At 41.1% G+C, this 27,021-nt stretch overlaps 2 protein-coding genes across 2 annotated transcripts; one reads left to right on the plus strand and one right to left on the minus strand.

The window, feature by feature from the left end:
• Positions 1-1,988: 1,988 nt before the first annotated feature.
• On the plus strand, positions 1,989-9,502 carry NUDT5 (nudix hydrolase 5). The gene is made up of 9 exons (XM_017807773.1): positions 1,989-2,142; positions 4,200-4,267; positions 5,386-5,438; positions 6,109-6,216; positions 6,678-6,773; positions 7,777-7,878; positions 8,269-8,277; positions 8,968-9,021; positions 9,285-9,502. Exons 1-9 carry the CDS (start codon positions 2,080-2,082, stop codon positions 9,392-9,394), a joined length of 663 nt encoding a protein of 220 aa, XP_017663262.1. The 5' UTR covers positions 1,989-2,079; the 3' UTR covers positions 9,395-9,502.
• A 1,585-nt stretch (positions 9,503-11,087) lies between these two features.
• On the minus strand, positions 11,088-26,594 carry SEC61A2 (Sec61 translocon alpha 2 subunit). Its single transcript, XM_017807771.1, has 12 exons — positions 26,536-26,594; positions 24,982-25,049; positions 21,149-21,214; positions 19,597-19,675; positions 17,111-17,242; positions 16,863-16,972; positions 16,109-16,262; positions 14,981-15,141; positions 13,746-13,943; positions 13,351-13,542; positions 13,137-13,213; positions 11,088-12,178 (listed from the first exon to the last, which is right to left on the minus strand). Exons 1-12 carry the CDS (start codon positions 26,540-26,542, stop codon positions 11,992-11,994), a joined length of 1,431 nt encoding a protein of 476 aa, XP_017663260.1. The 5' UTR covers positions 26,543-26,594; the 3' UTR covers positions 11,088-11,991.
• Between the last annotated feature and the right edge of the window lie 427 nt (positions 26,595-27,021).

Consider the following 27,021-nt stretch of genomic DNA (forward strand, 5'->3'; position numbering starts at 1 on the left):
GAGATGAGGTTCTAGTATGTTTTTGTAACTGATGTAGGTGAGTATTTATCCTGTTGAACAAACCATTAGTGGGATTTGGGGAACAACTCTGGTAGTCCACGTTTGAGAGAGATACACTGATGCTTGTAAGGTTCTGCAGAAGGATTAGTGTGATCCATGGAACAGGATTTCCTGTGAGGGAGAAACTAAAAGAGGAAGATGTACTCAGTCCCATCCAAAAAAAAAACCACCTCAACAAGGATATGGTTCTCTATCTACTCCTCTGGTGTATTTATATTGGCAATGCAAAATGCTGTAATTCTGTCCAAATGTGGGAGGTGAATTTGTTGTAGCTGGGTTTGTGAGGTTTTTATGTTTTTAAAGCTTTATACTTCAGGCATCACCCAGAGCCTCCTTTGTTTCCTCTGGGTGACCAGGAACCTCTTGGAACTGCTGTCCTGGGCTGGGCTGCTTTTGCATAAGTTTGGTGGAAAGCTTGATCTTGTATTTGAGAGTCACAGCAAGAGACCATGGCCATTGTCCAGATAAAACTCTTAAATCCTAAGTGAAGGGAGTTCCAGACATTGCTGACTCAAGAACAAGTGGGCAACAACTGACTGACCTAACATGGGATAGAAATTGGAAGATAAGCAAGTGAGGCTCTTGAATAGTTTTTCATACAAATAGGAGTAAGGTAATAAACCTGCATTGTTTTGAGTTGGAGCTTCATTGCTTTAAGAAAAGACTATAGAACGTATTTTTGAAGGAACAGTTGGGTTTAACAGGTCAGGGTTTCTTTTCAAGACTTATGTCACATAAAACCAACCTGAATGTTTGGCCTTGAATGTTTGGCCTGCTTCATCCAAAAACACTGTCTTGAGGAAGAGCCTGCCCTGTGTGCAAACTGAGGAAGTGGATTTATGTAGGTTAGTTTTACTCCTGCTGATAAACAGAAATGTTTAGTACTACCTATTCCTTTTAACTACTTCTTGGAATTAAATCCCAGTCCAATACGTAAGAAAGCTGATTGTTGCTCTTACATGTTTCACAAATGTGCAGTAGATGTTATCATAAAAGAATGAAGATGGAGTGAAAAATGAAACTGCTAAAATTTAGTGTGACAAGAGAAGGTCTTCACATACTTCTGGTGCTCTTCATTGCTAGAGACCACACAGAGCCTTATTAAACCATAGTTGGAGCATGGAAAGATTCCTGTTGACTTCATGGAAAGTTAATGGTATGGAGGATAGACATCTTTAAGATTATCTTGTCTCTCCTGGTGTTTAAACTGGTTGGCTGCTTCTCACTGGCTTTTGCTTTATGATTCATGATGATTTTCAGGACTTCAGGATTCCAACTTAACAGAGATGAGCTTCCTTGCTGTGTCTCTTTGCTGAAAGTGCTTTGGGCAGATGTTCAGCTGCCTCTTGCAGGGTGTTGGGCACATCATTCCCAGTGAGAGACTGACCTGCTTTGGTCACACCAGCTCCACATGCCTCCTGCACTTTCAACGTGTGGCTTTTTGACCTTGGTTTTTGGTGGAAGGTCGAGTCATGTCCGTGTTTATTTGTGATGTGTGTAAGGTGGAGGTAGGTTCTAGTTCTGATTCCTAATAGCACACAGTTTTCACCACTGAAATCCTCTTGGTATAAGGGTTTTTTTCCACTTCCACAGTGGAGTGTGTGGTCCTGTTATCCACACACTGTTGGCAGAGGATTTCACCCAGATCAGAATGAAACAATTTGACTGAAGTGGATGAATTTTGTTTATGTGTGTGTCTGACATTTGAATAGTTAAGAAGGGTGTCTTTGGCCAGCATAACTACTCAGCAGCTGACAGGACTATTACAACTATGCAAGTCAGGGTTTTGATCCAAATTTACATTTCTCCATTGAGTTATTTGACTCTGAAACCATTGGGTGGAGCTGAAAATGTGAACTGAACTTGCCATCACACGTCCCTGGCTTCCTCCAGCAAGTTACGTTTGTTACGTTAGAATGCAGAAATGAACCTTTTAACTTTACACCGAAATCAAATATTGACTTAGTTTCATACATATCTGGACTTTGCACAGGGGGGGAAAGCCTGACATTCCGGAAAATGGCAGCTGAGAGATCCACAGAAGTTCCAAAAACAGCTAAACAATTCGTCGTTAAGGAAGAGGTACAGAATGCCTGGGTTTAACGTGTGTTGTTGTAAATAACAATTATTTGCGACTGATCAGAGTGTTTGTGAGTGCAGAGTACAAAATGCTGTAAAAATCTTTTCAATAGACAAAACACTTCTTGATGGTCAGAGAGTTTAAAAGGGGTGACATTTCTCTTTGTGGAAATAATCATACAGATTATCAACGGGGAGAGAGAAATCTACAGTGTTACAGTATTTTAAGCTGCTGCTTTTTGTTTCAGATTTTGCATCTGATTCTTGTATTGTCTGTTCAGGAGGTTTGCAATGTTCAGAAATAATGCTGATACCTCTGAGAGACCTTACAAATCAGTGGGTCATGAAACTCAGCCTTGTTTTCTGTTCCTTTAAGAAGAACCACTAAGGGTTTCCTTAACACTTAGGATTGTACCACCTTTCGTGTTTTCTGAAAGGGTTTGAATTCAGATAATTGCTGTTCTAAAGACATGGGTGAGGAAGTAATAAGATTAATATCAGGTCCTGAGGAAGGATTCTGGAAGTACTTCTGGGTGCTTATTAGGAGCACTTTCACCCTAATTTAAGCTGCCTCTATTTGTTTCAGTTCCCTTTTAAGTGAATTCTTAAAAGTTAATCTTTGGTGTTAAGGCAGGTTTGGCAGCAGCCTCACGCTGTTGTTACAACACAGATGTAGTTTTTTCTATTTGTTCTTCTGTGGAGTAAACACAATCTTGTCATTCCTTTAGGTTTCAAGGTACAAAACCATTTCAGGAATTAAGAGATTTGTTTAGATTATATTTATGTCTTTTCCCTTGGATATTTTTTTAATATGAATATATCTCAAGCATTAAGGGGTTTCATTTTTGAAACTTTTTGGGTTTTTTATTAAGACCTATTTTCTTGCAGGCAGAATTTTCATTTTATTCTCCTTTTTGTTTGTTTTTGTGTGGGTTTTTTTTGGTGGTTTTGTTGATTTGGTTTGTTGTTGTTTGTTTCTTTGTTTTCATAATGCCTCTTTGTTATCCTCTTTTAAAATATTGTATTTTTTTGTGTCACCAGCAGTTTATAATTGGATCTTACCTATTTTAAACTATTTAGGTTTTTCAGTCATTTTGTGGGCTTAATACAGGGAAGTATTTACCCTGCCTCTGCCACCAGCCTTTCTGTTAGAAGTGGTTCTGTAACTCAGCAGTAACTGTGTGGTCTGATGTTGGAATACCTTCTTCCATGAAAGTGGCAGCTGATTTTATTTCATTTCTCCTGTTTCTGGGAACACACAGTCAGGCTGTTGTAAGCAAAGCAGATGTTCTTTGCCCATCAAAGTAATACACAAAGCAACATAAATAACTCATTTGCAAACAAGTTACATTAAAAGAAGTAAACTACTGGGCTAATACCTAGAGATTTTTCCCTTTTAAGTGAATTACATAAAAAAAATGAGGAAACCTCATAGGGAAAACAAACTCATTCAGCTCAGAAAAGACATTTTGTCATGGTGTTAATGCTAAGAACTCAATCAGCAGCTCTCAGAAATCCTGAAAGGACAGGTATGTATCAGTCTCACAGCTGCAGGAAACAGCAGTTACACAAGGCCACAACCTGAGATCAGGGAAAGGAAAGTTTCAGGATAGTTTGGGTTTCAGTCTTTCATTCCCAGCTGTTGGGCTGTGCTCTCTGCTGAGTGGACACTCAGGAGCACCAGTGTAGGTAAAGTCTCTGCAGCCCAGAGACCCTTTTTTGCTGAAACATGACCCTTGCAAAATCCTTCTAAAAAATGAGGACTTTCCAGTACATAAAATCCCACTGAATTCATTGAAACTTGATTATAAAAGTCATATTAAGAAAAGTTATTTTCTTGGGCCTATTTTCTTTTCCCATTCAAGAACTTAGAGTAAATGTTTTTGGGTTTTTTTCCTGTATTAGCAACAGGAATGTTGTTGCACATTCCTGCATGTATTGTGATGCTGAAATTTTTTCCTTTAAAGAATCCAAAAATAGTTGTGTTGTTTCTCCCAAAAAGCCCCCAGATCTTTGGGATTAATCTTATAATGTATTTAACAAAGAATTCTTTGTTTTAGGTAATCGCAGAAAGAAAATGGTTGAAGCTTGAAGAAACAACTTACACCGATCCCTTTGGGAAAACCAGGTAAGTGCCTCTGTGGTATTTCAGATTCCTGTAATGTTCTCAGTTGTGCAGACTGGCCCCAGGCTAGAGAACATGAGCATTACCAACCCATCACTCCACACAAGATGAGAGCTGTTCACTGTGCAGTTCCTTTAGAATTCCTGCTGTTCAGAGAAGGGGATCTCACCCCAGCAGATGTGCTGCCATGTGGGATCAAATTTGGCTCCTAAATCCTCTTGGGCACATTGAACCTGGGATTATGTTGCATTTCCAGCTCCTTGTAAAGATGCTACACAGAAGCAATTCTAGACTATGGCAATCAGTCCATCCTGTGGCTTTTCTGGTTCTTCATTAAGGGCTCCTTTTTCCCTGCTGATGGTGCTGGATCTTGCATATTAGTGACAAATTAATGTCCCTTGTATAGTATCATGTCTGTCCAATTCTCTTGTACACTTTACTGTTGCTGTATTTATCCAGATGTGACACCATGGCTTTAGTTCCCTGCCCTTAATGTGGTAGACTCTGGACAGATATCTTTCTCTAATGCCTCTTAGTTCATCAGCAAAATATCCTCTTAAAAGTAGCAAGATTGGAGCTTCTGTAGAAGGATTTATATTGCTGGTGGGGTTTTTTGGTTTTACTCATCCCATTGCTTATGTTGAGAGAGAAGCTTGTGTCTTCCTTGCCTGTGTGCTCCTTATGTGCTCCAGCAGCTGAGCTGAGAGTTCATAATTCACCCTATAAACCTTATGCAAGAGCAAGATAAAAGATGGAATTCACATGGTCTGTTACAAAATTGTACTTCAAAATCTGACATGTTTTATACATAGATTGCTTTATTTTGCTCTTTTCCAAGATGACTTTTATAAGACTTGCCTGTTCTGTGACAGTCATTTATGCCTTTCCCTTGTTTTTAGTGATTTAAATGATCATTAATTAACTATTTTCTCTCTCTCTCTTTAAGTAGGCAAAACAAAATGATGCTACAGATATTTTATAGTGTATGACAGGGCCTACCCAGGACCAGCTGCTTTCTTAGGAAGCCTCACTATGTGATGATATATTTTGCTTTTAAATGAGAGTAGCAAGGGTAGAAGACAAGTTACATATTCATTTGTTCTTTTCTCTGTGTTAAACAGAACTTGGGAAAGTGTAAAGCGGACTGGCAACAAGAAGGGAGTCACAGCTGATGGTAAGACATTGGTGGCTTTTTTTTGGTGGCATTTTTTTCCTGTGGAAGTTCTGATAAACTCACAGTGCAGACTTAGAGCTGAGCTGTTTCTGAGCGAATGAGGATGTGGAGCAGGTAGCTCAGCAGAGCTTGCTGTACCCCAGAGCTAATGAAATGCCAGCTTCAGTGCTGAACAATCAGATCCCAAGATCACTGGATTCACTTTAGGGTGATGGAGCAGTTCCAAAGACATGGTGGATGCCCTGATACAGAGTAGCTCACAGCCTGGTGGGTTGTTAGAGGGGCTAAGGACACAGTTGTCTTTGGGCACAAGAGGAACATCATTTAGCCATGAGAGCAGCATAGGAAGGTTCATAAGGTTCAATACAGAGGCTTCCAGAGAGTCTCTGCATGAAGGAGAGCCTTTCCCTAGATATTGGTGGGCTGAGGGTGAGTCTTGCATCCTAATGTGCCTCTCATTTGCTGGGATGCTTTGAAGATGCCGTTTGGGGCTTTTATTTCACCTTGATATAAATGATATAAGGAGCCCAAATTCCTCATTCAGGATTCTGGAGCAGGCATCTAAATGTTTAATGCTCACAGTTGCAGTGCTTGGGTTCCTCTCCAGATCTAGCACTAAATACTCACTTTCTGCTGTACTCAGACTCTCTGTCCTCTGTGGCTGTTGCAGGGGTAGCAGTGATTGCAGTGCTGCAGAGAACTCTGCACTATGACTGCATTGTCCTGGTGAAACAGTTCAGGCCCCCAATCAACGGCTACTGCTTGGAATTCCCTGCAGGTAAGTGACTGAAACATTAGGATGAGTCACATATAGTTCAGTGTGCTTAGATGTGCTTAGAGTGTCAGCTGGAAACTGTGCTGAGCTCAGTGTGCTATCCCAAAATAGGAATATTTGATAATGAAGAAAACAAAATGAGCTTGTTTCAGCAAATTGGAGAAAATTCTCTCCACTTCTCCTTCCTCTAGGAGTCAAAGCATTCAGCTTCTTTCCCTCATGAGAATATTTGTGCCGTTTCCTGGGAAGGTAGCATGATTCTGTAGATGATCAGTTAAGGATGTGAGGAGCAGCACGATGAATCCAGAAGCTGGAATCCTTCCTAATGCTTCAGTTTATCCCTCTGTAAATACAGGGCAGTGAGGATGTTTCACCTCTTCCATAACACTCGATTAGGTCTTGGGATGGGTATTGCAGTTAAGTGGTAGGCTTTTAATTATTCTTGTATATTATTTATCTCACAGGCCTCATTGAGGAAAACGAGTCAGCAGAAAGTGCTGCACTGCGAGAGCTGGAGGAAGAAACTGGGTACAAGGGGGAAGTCATTGAATGTACTCCAGGTCTTTGCTTTTTTTTTGTTTTCCCACCAAAGCTACTTCTGTCTTTGAAGGCTACTCTGAATGTCTAAAATGCTTTAAAGCATAGGTAAAATCTATGCAGCAAAGCCTACACAGATTAGCAGAGCAGCATCTCATGGCTGTATCAGTGAAACTTTGGTCCTTTTGTGAATCAGTTGCTGAGCTTCTGCTAAACATACAGGTCTGAAGTAAAAGTTGGATGTCTGTAGGGAGAAAACTGCCATTAATCAGGATCCTACACAAACCCAAATTATTCAAGCTGTGATTTGGCATTTTAGTATAAATGTCTAAATTACTGGACTTCTGTGAACAGCATCTGAGAACTTAGGTAGAAAAAAACAGCTGCACGATGCAGTGTGAGTGGAGGTCACACTCCTGTCAGCAGTGAGGAGGTGACAGGGCTCGGGATTTCCAACTGGAAAGAAGGAGAGAATAATTAAAGTAAATTCAGAGATCCTTTGGAATGTGATTATTGCCAATCCCATGCTTCCTACATAAAATGAAGGTAAAACAAGGATCAGAAATCAAACTTGACAAGGTAGAAAGGTAACTTAGATACGATTTCAAGGCAATGTCATTGCAGTTGAGACCTGATTCTCAGTTATTGGTTACAACTCCATGCTGGGGACAGAGAGGTGGAAGCAGGTGATGGCAAAATTAGACTCCAATAGACTTAGGAAGTCTATAAGGGGTAGTTTGTAGTTAAATCTTCAGTCTGTGGAATGGAAAGTAAACTTAGCTGCTGAAAACAAGTCTTACCAGGGATCTGAGAGTTACAGAAACATTTAATTTTACCTTTTCTCTTTTTTTTTTTTTTGTAATTTAATGTTACATTTAAGAACATGTGAAAGCAAAGTTTTCACAGAATGTATGAGAAATATATGTTCTGTGGTATCAGATACATTTCTGTGAAAGCTTTTGTTACAATGTCAAGTTGCCTGACTCCTGCTTTGGAACGAAATCTCTCCATGTGCTTGTTTGGCAGCTCTGTACTTGGACCCAGGTATGTCAAACAGCACCACACACATCGTGAATGTCATCATTAATGGAGATCGGGCTGAGAATACGAGACCTAAGCAAAAACTTGGTGAGTTTTCTACCACTCATTTGAAAATTTTGAGAAGATAACAAAAGGATGGGTTTAAAAGAACTGACCCCATCACTGCATCTCTTCTGTCCCAGCTGATTTGGATGCTGCAGGTCCTTAAAATCACATCCAGCAGTCAAGATTAGCAGAGCCTGTCTCTACTAATTCACTGGGGAGGCCCAGATGTGAAGTGTCAGCTTGGTGCCAAAGTGTCATTTTGGTGCCAAACTTCAGTGAGGGCCACGAGCACTTGAGAACCTACATACTCCTCTTAGTTGTAGCTTCACTCTGGAAGTAATTACAGCATCAGTCAGCTATCCAAATGCTTTTTAATTGTAAACTCTAGTGTGTTTCAAATCCCTGACCTTACTACTTGTTTTTCACTTGCAGATGATGGAGGTACGTAACGTGACCGTGCTCCCATTGGCAAGCGTGATCTTCAGATCCCAAGTTTTACTTAGAAAATGTCAGTTAAAACTGGTTTTTATTTGTGCTTGGTTAATCTCCTGACCCTAATCAAATGTGCCCGAGATTGACTTTGGCCTAGACATGAAAATTCCTGTGGGGCGTTATCACGTCAGTTAATCTTTCCAAGTATTGCACCTACAGCAGCAGCATCTCGGGAAATACAGATCACTGAACCCACAAGAGCTGTAGGTCAAACCCCAAACACAAGTAATTCAGAGAGACAGGGGAGGTGTAAGCCAGCACAAATCCATCGTGAACAAACCCTTTTGTTTTGTGCTGATTTGATCTTGAAATGCATCTCCAATCCATTCCTGCATCAGTAGAAGCCAATCAAAAGCCCACTTCAGCCATGTATTTTCCATTCTCAGAAGGGAAAAGGTCTCCTTTTAGCTGTCAGCTACACTTTTTTTGCAGCTGTTTGCCAGCTTCTTTCTGCCAGATGTGTTTTTTAATGACCCCAGTCACTGCCTTCCCCCATTTAATCACCTTTTTCTGACATATGAAGGCTCACAGCTTTTGGATGGTGATGACTCAGTTTCTTTCCCCTTCTAAGTTGCAAGGAACAGGACACTGAGGGGAATTTCTCTCCTGTTCACTGATTTTTTTTTTCTTCTCTCCTAGAATTTGTGGAAGTTATTTCAATTCCAAAGAATGACCTACTGCAAAGAATTGATGGTAAGAGCTTTCTAACACATTAAATGCACAAAAGTGAGCTTCAGGCACCCCTTAGCTTCTCTTCTCAGAGCTACTCGTGGCATTTCTCATCCTAGAATACTGTATCTTAAGCAAAAAGCCATGAGAGACCTGACCAGGTATGAGAGTTGGCATTGAGAATTCCTGTCTGGAATGCTACACATCTTCATTTTAGTAAAGGACTTACATTTCTGTAGAGGAGATGTTTTGACAGCACCTCATGGTTTGTTTTGTTTTGTTTTCAGAACTAGTAGCAGAGGAACACCTTGCAGTAGATGCCAGGGTTTACACTTACGCCCTGGCTCTGAAATGTGCAACAGAAACACCTCTCCAAGTTCCCTTCATGAAGTTTTAAAGCTGGACAATGAGAAACTTAGTAGAAAACTGCCCAAGTCAGATGGCTTAGAAGCACAACTCTTCTTGTAATCAAGGTCCTTTGCTTTACTTGTAGAGCAAAAAAAAATATTTGCAGGAATGATTCTGATATTTTTATTTGGAATTATGTAACTGACAAAAAGCATTTCTTTTAACTGCTCTATCAAGCCTTGACGGACTCTCCATAATAAAAATACTGTTTAATTTTCAGAATTGCTCATTTCTCACTACATTATTTTCTGCACTTGTGGATAAGTATGAGGAAGACACCAAGGTAACTGTGGTTGGTGTTGTACCACATGTTCCAAAGGAGGCAAGTGGCAGGAAGAGCCACACTCTCTTCCCACACACACACACACAAACAGCAGTACTCAAACAGCCTGGAGAACAGGAGACTGAGGGGAGAACTTGTGCTGGTCTGCAGCTTCCTCATGAGGGAAGCAGAGGGGCAGGCGCTGATCTCTGCTCTGTGGTGACCAGGGACAGGACCCAAGGGAATGGCCTGCACTTGTGTCAGGGGAGGGGTAGGTTGGGTATTAGAAAAAGGTTCTTCCCCCAGAGGGTGGTTGGGCACTGGAACAGGCTCCCCAGGGAAGTGGTCACAGCACCAAGCCTGGCAGAGTTCAAGAAGTGTTTGGATGATACTGTGGGGTACATGGTGTGACTCTCAGGGATGTCCTGAGCAGGGCTAAGGGTTGGACTCAATGATCCTTGTGGGTCCCTTCCAACTCAGGATATTGTGCAATTCTGGGATTCTATGAACTAGAGGCAAGTCTCTGTGACAGGAGCAGTGACAGCAGCACAGGGACACTGTCCATGCTCTGGCTGCAGCATTTGAAATGGCAATTTCAGGAACCTCTTATTATGATTTAGTCCTGAAGATGCTGTTTCCTTCTCTCAGCCCAAACCAAACTATCCAGAAAGAAAAAATTGGTTTGTTGCTCTAAGAAAACAATGACAATGAAGGTGACAACACCCATCCACTAGTGCAAACCAGAACTGTGTGGGATCCAGCCAGGGATCCCGCTGAAGGTCTGAGGTCACTTACATGTCCCCAGAGTGCACAGCCTTGCAGTTTTCCCTCTCTGAGGAAACACCCACCATCTGTGTATCCAGGCTGCACCTTCATTCAGTCTGAGCCCTTCTTGGTAAATCTTTCCCAACCAACCTTCAGTGCATCTGCACACAGTGGGCTGCTTCTAATTATGTAAACAGCCACCACTGCTGAAAGGTCAGGATCAGAGAGTTTTAATAAACACACGCCAGTATCAGCCTTGCCTCTGAAATGGATGAGGACAGGCATGAGTAATTAGGGAGATCTTCCCAGCTTAGAAAAGAAGCAAAAAACTTGCTTAAGATTTTCTTACCTTCACAAGCAACACAAAGTTACTTTCAAGTTAAGCATGAGAGAAGAAAGAAGAAATGTGACATCAAAGGGAAAAAGTAATTGATTACAGTAGAGCAGAAGAGCTCAATGAATTTAAAAGGAGGAATCTTGAGGTTTGATTTTTTTAATTAAGGCTGCTAAAAACTAATCAATTATATTCTAGAAAGAGGAAGAATAAAGAGGGAAAAAGGGAGCTTTCCAAACCTACTTCACTATCAAGGCATGTTAGAAATGATAAAAAACTGCATATGAATGACACCTGGCACAGATAAGACCCACGAGAGAGTTTAATTAAATAAGTTTATTGTCTAACGCGCACAGTTGTTACATCGCCGCTGTAAAGTGCGACAGGTTTCCAGCAGGAACTCCCCGTTCCCCTCTTCCCTCCTATGAACACACAGCTTCAGGAACCAGGCCTTGTTCTTTAGACTCACAAAAGCGAAGTGGACATGAAGTTTCAGTGGCACAGTTTTCACAAGTACATGTTTAAACAGAACTGCTGGGCCGCCCTGCCAGCGTGACAGGCGCTGCCAGGATGTCCCACAGGAGCCCAGGGCAGGAGCCCAACGTGCCCCAGGATGCAGCAAATCCACCCCAGAACCAGTTCACAGGTGAGATGAGTATCAGCCCGCGGTAAAATGTTTGCTTGCCCACCCTTGGAGCCAAGGGAAAGGTGCCTGGGTGGAGACACCGCAACGGAATAAGGAGTGCTGAGTTCAGTGATGGGGAAATGGGAGTTAAAAAAGTATAAAAAATTAATGTATCATACACGTACAAATAAATTTTGTCAGGAATACTGGCACATGGCAATCTGAACTCAGGTGGGTTTTTTCTTCCTATTAAGGGCAGGGAAATTAAATTAACATTTTACTGCTGTGTGCAAAGGCGTTTTTACCGCTCTCAAACTGATACATGTTACCATCTCACTGTAGTGTCTGAACAGCAAGGTAGATGAATTGTTTCCAGCATTACAGGCAACACTAGATAATAATACTTAAACAAGATAATGTAAACTTTATTCTTAAGGCAGCTGGTACTAATGCTGCACACAGGCATTGCTCAGTGCCCACGACAGGAATGGGACACGTAGCACTTGAAAACAAGTCAAAAGAAAAGAGCATTATTCGACTAAATGACGCATGTTGTCAAAATACCTTCCCTTTCACACAAACCATGAAATATTTGGACATCTAGAAAAATAATGCACCTACTCCTCCGACTTCAGCCTGTTCTTTTACAAATATTTCAAAATACTGATAAATAATAGTGACTGCAAGCAGGATGCCAGTGCCGGAGCCGATGGCTCCCAGAAAGTCGGCCAGTACTGAAAGGGCCCCGATGCACAGACCACCAAATGCAGCCGCCGTGGGGATATACCTGTACCAGAGGGAAAACAGGAAAGAAAAGGGTATTCACAACCATGGATTTTCATCTGAGGATTCTACCAACATATCTACTATGAAAATGACCAACTAGAATAAACTGAAAGAAAGCAGGGTTAGACTGGATATCAGGAAGAAAAATGCTATACTGTGAGAGCGGTGAGGGACCGGCACAGGTTGCCCAGAGGTTGTGGATGCCCCATCCCTGGAAGTGTTCAAAGCCAGGTTGGATGGGACCCTGTAGGATGACACCTACACACGGTGTAGTGAGCAGCATCCCTGCCCACGGCAGGGGGGCTTGGAAGGAGATGATCTTGAAGGTCCCTTCCAACCCAAACCATTCTGTAATTCTATGAATATCAAGCAATAAATTTAGCATTGCAAATGCAACCCTGCCATGAGCTCTTACTGTCCTCCAGTAGAAACACAGTAGAAACTGAAATAAATACTCAGTGATAGGAAATCTGTGTGAATAACCAAACACAGGCAAAGCTTTTCAATTCACAGTTTGAACAACTTTACATGGATATGTGCCATGGAACCTCCACAGTACTATGAGTAACTGCTTTGACTTAAATATGTAGGGATCAATCTATCTTTCAATATAGCTCTGCAGGCTTTACTTGCTGTGTAAAATACAGCTTTGGTAGTGCCATGCTAGGTCAGTAATGGTAATAAATAAAACACTTGTGAAAATCAAGGTATCTTTCTTTTACAAACACAGAAGAGATTCAACTCAAATTCCCTCATTATGCCACTTAAAAATCAACACTACAGGTTTACCTCTATCCTACTGCTATAACATCTTGTGCTTAACTAGGAAAGACAGCTACACGGGAAGAATCTTCCCATTTGCAGTGAAAACAGGTCTCAGATTTTTCTGAGAACATATATTCTAGTTGACATTTCCCCTGCACTCTTAATCATACAGCTGGAAGTCAACATTTCCTTACCTGTTAAGCTCGTGAACCATTGAGGTATCCCTGTGGCCTCTCATCACCATTTGCTGTTCTTTGAGTTGCTTGGCAACCTGCAAAAAACATTATTTTATGGAACTGCTGCAGTGTTTCACAGTCACCAGACATTTAGTGAGGGTAACAACTGATCAGTCAGTGGCTGGTCAGTCCTAAACCAGGGGCACTGTTTGAAAACAGGCAGAACACCTACATCTTTTGCTGATGAGCCAGACACCTCGATCCAAGTCTTGGAGAAGAACGCACAGGATCCCAACATAAATATTATATAAACTATTACATGGACAGGATCCTCAAATATTGCACCCATGGATTCTGGAGGGGACAAGTAGTAGCACAGGCCACCCACGGGGTACGAGCGAGCAGGGCCACCACCACTGACATCCTGGGAGGGGAAGGAAAAGGCAGCTGGTTATTTCTCACAGACCTCCCACATTCCTATCCTGTATTTACAGAGGAATTCCTCCTCCAGGTTTAAAACTGCTTTTATGTACAAATGTTAAAAAGTAAGCATTCCAGTTTTCTGCTGGTTAAATACCAAAGTCTGACAATGCAGGAATACACACAAATAATTTTATAAGTACTTACTGCCCACTGTCCCAGTAAGTTCACCAGGAAGTTGCCACTGAAACGAACAGACAACATCTGGGAAATGACGTAGAGGTTGGAAACTAAGGCAGACTGCAGGATGATGGGAATGTTGGAGGTATAAAAGAGCTTGATGGGATAACTGCTGTACTGCCCCCGGTACCGGGCAGACTTGATGGGCAAGTCCACTCGGAATCCCTGTGGAAAATAACACCAATGCACCAAGTTTATCTCCAGACAGAAGGTATTCCCAGTATGCCCCAAAGTTATTCCTGACCATGGAGTTCTTGCTAGATGAACAAGGAGGGCAAGGTCTGAGGCAGCAAAGCCCAAAGGCTTTCAGCTACAGTCTGGATTACAAATTTTAAGGATTTTCAAGTGTTACTGCTTGGTTGTATTACATTCTTCTTATATAAACATTATTTCTCATCTGCTAAATGATGCTCCTCCAAAATACATTTTATAGAACAGGGTTTGATAAAAGCCTGTAATGGCTTTTAACTGAATTAACCAGCAGGCTTGTGTCTTCTGTTTTCTGGGGCAGGATCCTCTCTCAGTAGACCCAAGAAAAACCACATGGACTTGAAAACCTGATAATTCTTTTTTTCTTTTTTGTTTTTTTCTTTGGCCAGCACTCAGACACAACAACTTAAAAAAATAAATTAAAAAAATCAAATTTTAGCCAGACACACACACACACACACACACACAAAATCTCAATATGGATCCTCCTGTAGTGTCCATTTTAGTAAATACTTAGATTTACAAAGGAGCACTGGCTTAGTGTTTCAAGAAAATTAGGGAAAAAACAATAAGCTATGCATCAATTACATGGCTGTTTTCTAGAACAAATCTGCGTCATACACACCTCAAAGAAGCAAAGTTCTCCAGCTCTGTCCAAAAGTATTCTTTGAAGTCAATGATGAGTATCAAGCATATTATTGGTGTGATGCAACCACTGCAGTTCCAGAAGCCATTTTTAGTAAAAATACTCTCATACTGTGTTTGGCATTTAATGGAATGTGAGATTACACACTGAGTACCAGTAGGCCTGGCTATAAAATTTAACAGCTGTGCTGTCACAGAAGAATGTTTCTGAAATAACAATATTGGAGCTCCTTACTCAAAGCTAAGACACTTCAGTTACTCTGCTTTAAACTTTCCCATCTTTTCCCACTGACTGCAGCGTCCAGGGTCCATAAGCACTTCTACAGAGCTACCATGAGGAGTTTTACCTGGAAATATATGACCACAGCAAATACAAACACTGTAGCAATCAGGTTCATGAGATTGGGCAGGTTCTGTCGGTAAAAAGCCTCCCGCAGAGCCCGGACTTTGTCGGTTCGTGTAGCCAGGAGATGGAATAATGCAATCACAGCACCCTCAAACTCTGTTCCTGCAAGAAGCAAAAAGGGAAAAGAAATTTTAATTTCCAAGTTAAACACATTGAAACAAAAACCCCAAACCCTTTCTTCTGGAAATTTTAAGAATAACATAAAAAATCTGGTACAACAGGACATAAATCCTGTTACAACAAATATGTCACAATACAGGATTTGCTTTAGCTTATGGAATGTAGAATGATCTACCAAAACATTATTCCCGGTTAGAAAAACCAAAATAAACATAAAAGTCACATTCATGAAAGAATACACTCTTCCTTTCTTTTCTGGGGGCAGGAGGATGATTGGAAGAAAGAAATAATAAACGAGGAGAAAAATAACTTTAGAAAAGCAATAATAAAATGCAACAGAACTACTGAAAATCAGGTGCAAATGAAAAGAAACTAAAAGCATGGCTCGGGATTTCAAATGAATGCAGTCACTAGTTAATTTCTTAATGCAGACAAGCTGTAGCTTAACCTGCCATTTCAGAGGTCTCAGGACAACCAGATGTTGTCAAAGACTGGCTGAGGACTGAAGAGATTGCAGCCTCTGAAGAATCAAACCAGCTTTAAGTAATTCAGAGGCACCAACTACAAAAGTGTCCTGTAGCCCCAAACAACAGCTGGAACATGAACAACTCTCTGCATGTACAACATTTCCTATGTTCTCTTTCCATGGACTAAATGATGCTAAAAAACGAGACTATTTCAGTTTGGAAATCCAAAAATTTTCATTCAAGGGCCTTCCAGTCCCATTTGAATTTCTGCAATTCAAATCAGCAAAGGCAAACTTGTAGGTTATTAATATTCACATAAGTCAGACAACATTTCCATCTTCAGTGTTAATTGGACAACTGACTGCAGAAGTGAATCACTACACATTAAAACTTTTTTTGAATAGCCATCCAACCAATATCTGATAGTTCATGTGTAGTTATACACCCACTGAAACACGTTGTAACTGTAGCAGCACACGTACCTCTGCCAGTGTTGATGGTAGTGGGACTGAAAGCCTTCCAGACAATGGTTTCACAGATATTGGTAGCAATAAACAGGGAAATACCAGACCCCAAACCATAACCTTTCTGCAGCAACTCATCCAGCAGCAACACAATCAAACCAGCAACAAACAGCTGTGGGAAGAGAAACAAAACTCAGCAGAAACAAGAATAAATCAAGTCAAGAACTGTGTATTAATTCCCTGCTTCAGTATTTTTCATCGTGTTGGAGAGGGATCATTAAGTTTTTCAGCTAAATATCATTTGTGCAGTAATTCTGCCACCTGCACATCTCACCTGGCCATGAGCCCTGGGACTTTTCAACGCAGAGGGAGCAAACAGATTACTCAGTAAGCACTTTTTGAAACCAAATGTTTAAGTTTGTGCATTTACTGCTTTGTTCTACAGGAGAAGGTCTCAAAGCTGCACCTGTGCCATTTAGTGAGAAATCCTCCACAGCACTGAACAGCAGCTACTGCTTTCAAAGTCCACTGATTCCTGTATTTTCAATTAAGCAGCCACTCCTATCTGAAATACTTTTGATATTAACTATCCCAGCTTTCTCCTCCTTTATGAAATATTTAGAATTTCTCATTTCTAGACAGATACAAAGGATGATGCTTTATAGCATTAAAAGTAAATAAACAGAAGTCACCCAGACTTAGATAGATTTTTCCTTCCAGCTACACTGTATCTAACCAGTCTCAGTTACACACAAAATAGCTCATTACAAACCTGAATTATAATAAGAAGACAAATTCCAGCACCCATTTCAGCAGGATCTCCATACATTCCAGTCATAACATACACAATGGCTTGCCCAATGGTAATAATCATCCCAAATACTAAAACAAGAGAGAAAGCAAATCCTTTAAAAAAATCTGCTGAAGTCACCTACCAAAGAAATCTCATTTCTAGTATCACTTGGCTGCTTTCCCAAGAATAAAAATATGCTTAATAATTTTGATTGGAGCAGTGCTTACATTTCTGAGCTCCATTGAACAGGGCTCTGTCTTTTGGAGTATCCCCAACTTCAATGATCTTTGCTCCTGCCAGCAGCTGCATGATCAGACCCGATGTCACGATGGGGGAGATACCCAATTCCATCAAGGTACCTAAGCAGGAAGAAAAATGAATACAATTGCCATTCAAGCACCTCTCCTAAAGAATTAGGTCTCTTGAAAGGTTTCTGACATATAAAGAATATTCTTCATAACGCTTCAAACATGCACATTCCTGTACAGGTACGACAAAACAGTTATCCCCTCACAAAACACTGCTGGGTTAAAATCTCTAAGCTTGAAGGCAGCATGTAGCTTTTAACTACAAATATGTTTGTGGAATCATGGTAAAGGCCAATGCACAATGAAGCTCAGCTTTTTGGCATATCCTCAAGAAACCAACCCCTGAACAGCACCTTGTCCCTGGTTGTTTGTTCTGCCAGTGCTTCAACTGTCACATTTTCCCGAAGTTTAATTCTGCAGGTCACAAAAATATGTTGCAGATCCACAATGTCTGATAATGCCCATCTCAATACAGAATGCTTCTTCCATATCATCTTTCTGGAGCCACAGCATTCCAAGAAATTACTTTTTGAAACCTAAGTTGTCCTTCAGCTAATACCAGAAACTTTTCTCTTATCTGAAGACTCTTGCAAAACTAAAATGTTGAAAATGTGGATTAAAATTAAGCAGTAGAACTAGCAAGTGATCAAACTTCCCACATTTCTTAAGCTGGAATTTAAAAGAAAAAAAGTTTGGGTAAGAACACATTTTACAAGTTGAAAATTTAGTTAAGCCAGATCAAATTACTTGGTCATCATCTTTTCCATGGTCACTCAAAGGACCCAAATAATGCACCTTTTCTTTTCTGATGTTAAGTCACAATATCCACTAAGCAGATCCAAAAGAATCAGCTCACAATTCTTTTCAATTCTGTACATTTAAGTGCAACTCATGTGTAGTGCAGTAGTGTTCCATCATCAAATTACTCAGAAAAATATTAATAAACAATCATTTAGCCACTGAAGGCTTGTGAAGTCTCAAAGAGAACCAGAGACAGGGGAAGCATGGTCTGTAACCATGCTTCTGAAGATGAAAAGAAGTAGGAATATTCTATTTGTGGCACCTTACAGATCTGTTCAGACATTTCTTCTTATCTTCTCAACCAGTTCTTAAGCCATTAGGTTTTCCCTCTTATCCCTCTGCAGCTTAATTTTCTGAAGAGCCTTTAATAAATGATCTGAATTTCACAAAGGGGTTTTGAGCACCTCCCCTATTGTCTGGAGCCTTCTTTTCATTGCTGTCTAACTACCAGAGTTCTCACTTCAGCCTGAATTTTTAAGAAACCTTAAGCCTCATCACACAACTATTTTTCCTTTTTTTTTTTTTAAAGTTTTTTCCTGCTATCAAAATGTAAAATGTGAAAGCATTAAAGTCATTATTATAATTTAGTTCTTTCATACTTGTATCCTAGAGCTTACATGTTACATATTACATCATCTCTCACGGAAATATCTACTCCTCCAACAGCCAGAAAATTAGGATGTTGAAAAGCCTTTATCTCACATCCTCCAATGACTTCTAGTCAGTTTATTTAAATGAAAATTCACTTTCCCACTCCTGCTTTTTATTGCTTTCACAGTCTTTATGGTCTTTTCTTGGCCACTGTTCCCCTTCTGTCTGGGCAGTGGGCAGCATATTTAGTATCATACACTGCTAGTGAGACACAGACTTCTATGTGCAAATTCTGCAGCAGAGTTTGAAGCAGAAAACCTATCTACCTTAATTTATTATCTTCACTGGTGTGCCAAAATTTGCCATTCCTAAATAAACAGTACCTTCAGGTTAGAGGGTTCCACTGATTTTCTTACTTCCAGCCAATTTTCCAAGCTACAGATGAGATCAGTGTCCTCATTTAGAGTCAGGCATGACAGGTCACTCATCTTAAGTTTCAGACTTCTAGCATTAGTTTGAGTCTTCTTATACATTTGGTTGGGTTCCACTTTACTGCTCTAAAATTTAAACTTAGTTTGGTTTTGCTAAAATTCATGTCTAATGATCTCTGCTTTTAGCTTTCCCATCTATGAAAATTAATCACCCATAATGTTGTTAAACTATTATGAGGTATTTTCTAGTCAACACTCTCAGATTGCACATTAGTGCTGCTCCTAACTGGAAAGCCAAAACATTCCCTGTCCCACATATTAATTAGAAAGAGATTGCTCTGTAATCCTAAATAGAATCATCCCAAAACTTGAGAATCAAGATTAATCTCATCTGCATGTCAAAGGAAATCCCACTCCTAAGGCGAAGTACTCCTCGAGTACCAATTGTAATTACATTTGTGTTAAGAACATTACAACGTGTTTCACCATGACATCTGGGTTGGGTGACACTTCACAGCTGACTGTTTTTCTCCTGGTCTGTTTATCCTGACAGAAAACAGAGAGAGGAATAAACCCACCAACCTCTGTTTGACGCAAGAATGACTCGCATCCAGTAGAAGGGATCTGCAGAATCTGATGACATGATTCCAAACAACGGGATCTGTCAAAGTGCACACAAGTGTTAAACAGAAACACACAATTAGCATGCTTTAATACAAACATCTTGACATGCAGTGACTCAACTGTTACATTGTTTAATATCTTTTTTTTTAATTAAACCAGCAGTACCGACACCATCTATTTTAATCCTCCAACTGGGATATGACTCAGAGGACTAAACTAAGACCCTTCTACAGGAAAAAGCAGAAACCTCTAGAAAGAAGAAGTCTAAATATTAAAGTTCTATAGCTGGAAATATGTTTTGAAATATCCCATATGGAACTGTCAAAGTTAGACAAGTTCATACAAAGCTTCCAATATTCTGCATGTCAATATTGAGGGATTTTGAGCTCTTCAAAACTCTTCTTAATCACAAAAAGAGTACCTCAGGAACCCAGGCAATCTTATAGATGAATTCCTGAAAACTCTGATCTGCACCACCTGTTTTCCTTATTCAACTACTATAACCTTTTATATACGTTCAAAATTCTCATTGTACAAAATTCTCATTGTACATATATCCAGTTCTAGTAAACACAGATAAATCACATGATCTTCCAGCTCTAGTGTCACTCCCACCTCCTCTTTCCAAAAAACAGGTAGGTACAAGAGCTGGGTTTTAGCCTTTAAACAGTCCTTCAGAGCTGAAAACAAAACCTGTTAAACTACTGCTCCACAGTCTGGAATTAATAAATATAAGCTAAAAAGATTAATTCTGAAACGTATGGTCCATTTTAAATCTTCCAAGAGGTTCTAAATATATATATATATATCAGGTAAAAACACATGGATTCTCACTTTCTTCGGTATTCTTTAAAGAAAAGCAAAAATACCTTCACTGTTTACAACCCAAGCACAGGTTCTAGGCACGCCTACAACTATGAGTAATAAAGATCACATAAATGTTTACACAGACCTGCATTTTGTGGGGGTTTTAGCCAACAATTTTACCAGTACAGTCAAAAAAAAAAACCCCAAGTTCTAAATGTCAACATAAACCACCTCACAAAAACATTTTCCTGCCATCTTTACAATCCATCACCTTGTTCAAGAGGAATTGGGTAAAACCAGTCACTTTGATTTCATTTTCACACTTGTCACTGCTAAAATTTAAATGTAGCTATGAATAGAGAGTAAACAATGCATTGAATTGCTCAGTTTGTTTATGCTGCTCAGTAAATAATTAGATTGGCTGTTTACCCTGCAGCCACCACCATCATTTGATAGGACCCTCATTACAAGAAAAGAACATTTTGTATTTCAGACTCAATCAAAAGCATTAGTTTCTGAAAACATACATAATCAGTAACAAAGACTATTTCAGAGAATCAGAACTGAACTTTAAATACTTAACCATAAAAACACATAACTGAAACTGGGTAGGTCAACGGGAAACAAGAACTTTTTGCACTTTTAGTGTATTTTGCATGCACAGAACACACGATTTCTGAACACAGAAAACACTGGTCCCCACCTGGCAGCACACTAAGAAAATGAAGAGTGTGATGGCCGTCCATAGCACCTTCTCCCTGAACTGGATCTGCAGGACAGAGCGGAGATGAACGTGTTCATTGTGGGTAGAACTTTCACTGCTCTCTCACATCAGCACTAAAAGCTGCATCATTCAGAACCCAGTGCAAAGAAACTGAACCAGAAGGCATCATTTCTCATTGGAATTAATTTTTAATATGATTTCAGATAACTTTTGTGGGATCTGGCAGACAGCACAGTGACATTCAGTCAGTAGAATATATTTTATCTATACTATTCTAACACAGTGGGTATTTACAGAAAAGCAACAGAGTGGCTGGTACACATACCAGAACAAACATGAAAGATTAATGCAAAAAACTTATCTTCAGTGATTAGTGCTCTGGGCTACAACAGATTGGAGGCTCTTTTGTAAGGCTGGAAGTTATTAAATAAAGCACTGTTAAGTTTTTAAAGAGATTTAACTGCTGTGAAGACAAGTGATAAAAACCAGAAGAACTGTAAGTTTTGGACAGCAATTCAAAACATTTAAAATTAAGTTCTTTAAAGGGTGTTAGAGGAAGCTTAAATTCACCATTATGTTCATAGACACAGAGCACAAAATAATTTTTAAAGACTCTTTGTTTCCCTCCAAGATATTTTTATTGATGTGGAGTACATATTATTTTAAAAAGAATGCCAGATCAATGATCATTAGTCACTAATTCACTGAAGAGAATCTCAGGGTCACATCATCTGAGGCACCTCCAGCCAGTGCCAGGTGCAAGAAGAGAAGAATCACAAGATTTAAATTGGAACCAGAGAATTACTCAAAGCATGAGACAGAAGGAAATGCACTTGAAGAGACCAGAGAGAGCTGAGATGCAGCATTAGGTTCAAGGTCCCACCTCTCCTCCACAGACTGTAAACCTTAGGATGAGTGTGTTCACTGTAGGCAAGAGCAGAGCAGCTACTACAACCTGACAGGAACTAAAATGTAAGAGAGAGCGAGCAGAAATGGTTGGAACCCTTTGCCTCCAACCACTGAATCTGCCTGTAGAGAAGCAACAAGATAAAGGATTAGTGCCTGGTTCTGTATGTACTGAACACCCACAAATGAGAAGCTACAAACCAACGCAGCAGCAGCACAGCTCCTCAACCAAAAGAAACCCCAGAAGGTAGTTACGTCTTTGTAAGTGAAACCACACACTTAGAAGCAAAATAACCCAAGTAATTTAATTTATTTACTGATACTGCCTCACTCTTAAAAGAGAGCAGATGCTAAAAATACTTCAGTACGAAGTTATAAAAAGAAAAATAGTGACAGCAGCAAATAAATCCAAACAGTACCTTGTGTTAGTGCTGACCCATTTTACCAAGGGCTGTCATGAATTCCACAATTCAGATTTTAAGCACAGACTTCCAAAACCAAAAATGCTTAACCAAATTATCTCTGCAGCCTCACAGTTAACCTTGGCTTTGGAGGTATCGATCAAGGTCTACAACTGCTCTGGTTCTCCCTACAGCTGTGGTGAATATGAGCATTAGAGGAATTCTGCATCACCCAAATCACAGTTACTCACAAGGAAAACAGCCTCTGTGAGTCAAGAAGACAAAAAATAAAAAGGAAGCATCCAAATCCATATGCCAGGAACAGCAAAATACAGACTGGTACCGAAATATTCCAGCCACAAATGCTAACAAGCACAGGGACAGTACATTTCACCATCTGATCTGATTCAATTGGACATTTTCTTCCTTTGACATTTTCCTTAAATCGTGTGAAAATGAAGGGACTTAATCACCATCATCTTGGTGCTCTGAACAGTGTGTTCTATTTAGAAAATCTGTGCATGAGGGAAATGTGAACCCATACCAGTAACTACAAAAGTAGCAATCGCTTCTGTTAATCAAGTTGGCCAAAACACAAAAGCAACACTCCCTAGAGGCAGAAAAAAACACTTCACTCATCAACAATAATGGCAAAATGATTCAATGAGAGCCCAACTGAATCAAAACATCATCTTCACTTAACAATCAATACAGGTTTAATGAAAACAGATGTCTTCTTCTATTTGGTTATCTTCATTTCTCGTCCTGGCCTTAACCTATCCACTAAAACCATCACTCATCATGTCTGCCAGTGACAGCTTGCAAGGAAACAATAAATTACAAAGAATTACAGTCATATGGAACGACCAAAGTTATTTGATAGACTACACACACGCAAGGAACATGACCTGAAGTGGTCAAAGGGCTCTTCAGCCTGAGAAAGATGTTCCCAATTGTATCTTCACTTCATATTTGTACAAAGCTGGCAACTGGCAGCCATTGTCTAGACAGGGACCCAGACAGCAGCAAAGACAAAGTGACCCAAAGAGAGAGGACAGGAATCTTGGCACCTTTCTAGGCATCCTTCATCTGCTGGGGGAGGGCAAGGACAGACCAAGCTCCTCTTCCTCTCAGGCAAACACCACCTGTCAGTGAGCTTTACAGAAACATCAGGATCTGTAGATTTGTTTCAGCTTTCTCTTCTCACTCACCTCACTAGACAGAAATGGGATGGCTGATAATCACAGATGTGCCATAAATCAGACCCAAACAATTGTACCAAGGTTCACCACTGCAGAGACAAACATGGGGACCTGCCATCCACACCTGGTGCATCCAAACCTTAGCACAGGCTCTACTCTGGAGATTCCTGCTCTGAAAACACCTTTGTCTGAGCTAAATAATTTGGGTAGAAATCTGTCCCAAGATTGGAAGATGCTGGAAAGCAACAAGGTAAGACAGATGGAACAAACAGATCCCAATGTTTCTAAAAATCAATTCCAGAAAGGCCGAATCATCAGTTTTTACTGTATCTTCTCCATTCAATCCAGCAGGCTCAGCTATGGTCACTGGCATAAACCTCTCTGCATCCAATCCTAACCTTTGGGAATGTCTCATTAACAAAAGAGGATTCTCTTGGATGGTGTCATGTTCCCAGCTAAGCATTTCCTTGTAAGAATATAAAAACCAACATACAGCTCCGAAGGAATTTTCATGGAAGTCACAACAATGCATATTAGTTCAATTTGTTACTCTGATTAGCACATTTGTCACCTGAGCAGTAAGTACTTGCTTGAGTACTTGAGTTTTGGAAGTAAAAAATGGTATTTGGTTGGAGTTTTTTTGGACAAGGCAGGTCTCTTTATGATCTGTAGGAATCAACTGATTTTAATCTAGAAAATGTGCCAAGAAATGGCAGGAGTTTCTGGGGCTGGAGGACTAGAGAGATGAGCTGTAAATGAACTTCAGGTCAAAGAGAAATGTCACATCCAGTATGTGAACAGGGAGCAGTTACCTGAACTGTATCAGACATCACCTTCCCACTACAGCAAGGTGAATCACAGCTATGGGAGTAGGAAATAGTATGTGGGAAAGGAAGAACTCAATTTGTGGTTCCTGAATTACAGTGCAATCCTTTTCAAAGTAATATATAAGCCAGCTCAAAGCCAACAGTGGTATCCACAGGAAAATAAAGCTTGAAAATTCTGCTTTAGTATATTAAAATATATCAAGTCACATGGAGCTGAAACTAAATAAACTCAGTCTAGAAATGAGATTTTTAAAAAGAAATAATTAGTTAGCATAGTTACTGAGGGGAACAACTTAAGAGAAGGCTGCTAAGAATTCATCAACGTGGTAATCTTTTACCTTAACATGGGTTCCCCCTCCTCCAAAGAATATGTCCTAATTTAGGGCCCACTCTCTGTGTTAAAGTTAGAGCTTGGATAGAATATCACAACATTCTCTTATCTGTGAACCAACAGAAGAACATAACGTGGCACTCACTTTTCTTTCCGGTTTCTGGATTTCAGGCAACACTGCACAGAACGGCTTAATAACTTCTAAAAATTTTACTGTTCCAGAAAAACAAACACACACACAAAATAAGAGAGAGAAATACATTAATGAACCTTTATGCATTTATAAAACTTCACAGAACTTGATTTAGATTCCAAAACTGTCTGAAAACGAACACCCTCTTAAAACAAGTTGAAAACAAGGCAAAAAGGTGAAAGAGAATTCTTGTTCTAATCAGAACTGACCCATTCCTTTTTCCACAGCTGGAATAATTTTAGAGAAGAGGCACTGTATATACTACCAGAAGTGAACTAAATTGTATTCCATCTAAAAATAAGTGACCTAGTATCAGTCTGTGCTAGTTAAACACAGAAACAAAGGACTGACATGAAAAAGTATCCATGTAGAGATTAGAATCTTGTGTTTTAGAGAAGTATTTAGCTGGAAAAAATAATTCAATCGCTAAAATACATTTAGAAAATGTAATTTAAATCAGTGGGACACTTATGTTGATCACAACTTCAGGGGATTTTATTTTAGCACTCTCTTTGCTGTTTCTCCTTTAAAAACACAAAAAAACTCAACACTTTGAGCTCTTTTTCTGGAAAGAAAAATGAAATCAATTTAAAAAAAAAATATAAAATCAAACACACTTTTTTTGGTGGGAAATTTGTCCTTCAAAACTTGGACATTGTTCCCAGCCCCAACACACTGGGACAGATAGAGAAATCAACCACCAGTTCCTCTTCGGAGAGAATACATTTATTACACTGTAGAATGCGTTTATTACACTGTCAGTAACATCTGGGTCGGAATGCCACGTTTACATTTACACTTTGCTGTGACATTTCTCTCCCTATCCCAAGCCCTTGGAGAGCTCATCAGAAGGTGCACTTCACTCCACAGAGGGTGCACGGCTCCACCTGAACACAGAATCCCAGTGGGTCAGGCTGGAAGGGACCACATTGGGTCATCTGGTCCTCCCTTGGCTCCAGCAGGGCCATCCCAGAGCACATGGCACAGGACTGTGTCCAGACGGTTCTGGAATATCTCCAGCGAGGGAGACACTCCACACCCTCTCCGGGGAATCTGTTCCAGTGCTCGGTCACTGCACAGGAGAGAAGTTCTTCCTCACACTCAGGTGGAACTTCCCGGGCATCAGATTCTGCCCGGTGCCTCTTGTCCTACTGCTGGGCACCACCGAGCGGAGCCTGGATCCATCCCCTCGGCACCCTCCCTTCAGATACTTATGTACACATATGTATGTGTATGCAGCATATAGTCTGTACACTATATATAAACTACACAGTGTGTATATAGATATAGACAGATACGGCAGGGCTAGAGGGGAATAAACCCCCCCACAAAGCGGTGCCCGGCAGCCCCGCACCTGTGCGGGAGAGGGTCCCCGCCGCGCCGGCCCTGCCTGCGGCGGCACCCGGGGCACGGCGGCGCCTCCCCGGCCATCACCCGCGTCCTGCCCGCGCTGAGTGCCCCCTGCCCCGGCCCCGTGCCCGCCGCCCCGGCCGTGCCCGCACTCACTGCCCATGGCGGTGGCGGCCCGGCCGCGGTCCCGGCGCTGTCCCCGCCGCTGTCGCCGCCGTCACGTGACGGGCGCTGCGGACGGGCCGTCCCTCCCCGCCCCGCCCCGCCCGGGGCGGTATCGCCCTCACGGAGCGGCCCCCGCGCCCTTCCCCCGGCGAAGGCAGCGGGATGGGCGGGCAGCGGGCCGGGATGGCCGCGCCGGGGGGATCAGGCTGCGGGCGGGCAGCCGGCGAGCAGAAGGACGGCGCTCCCGGGGTGCTCCGCGCGCCGCGAGGGGCGGGGGCGGCCCCGCACCGCCACACCTCGGCTTCTCTTGAGGGCGGGAAGCTCCCCGTCCTTCACCCGGCTCTTCTCGGACCCCAGGCGCTTTGGGGAGGTGTCCTCGGTGCTGTTGGTGCAGCAGTGTTCATGGGGAAAGCACAGGTTTAGTGGTTTGGTGCCGGAGTGTTTTATTCATACCCCAATCCACCCGTGTCGGTGGAT

Source organism: Lepidothrix coronata, unplaced genomic scaffold (assembly GCF_001604755.1).
Source record: "Lepidothrix coronata isolate B3197 unplaced genomic scaffold, Lepidothrix_coronata-1.0 Scaffold20, whole genome shotgun sequence".
NCBI classification, from domain to species: Eukaryota; Metazoa; Chordata; class Aves; order Passeriformes; family Pipridae; genus Lepidothrix; species Lepidothrix coronata.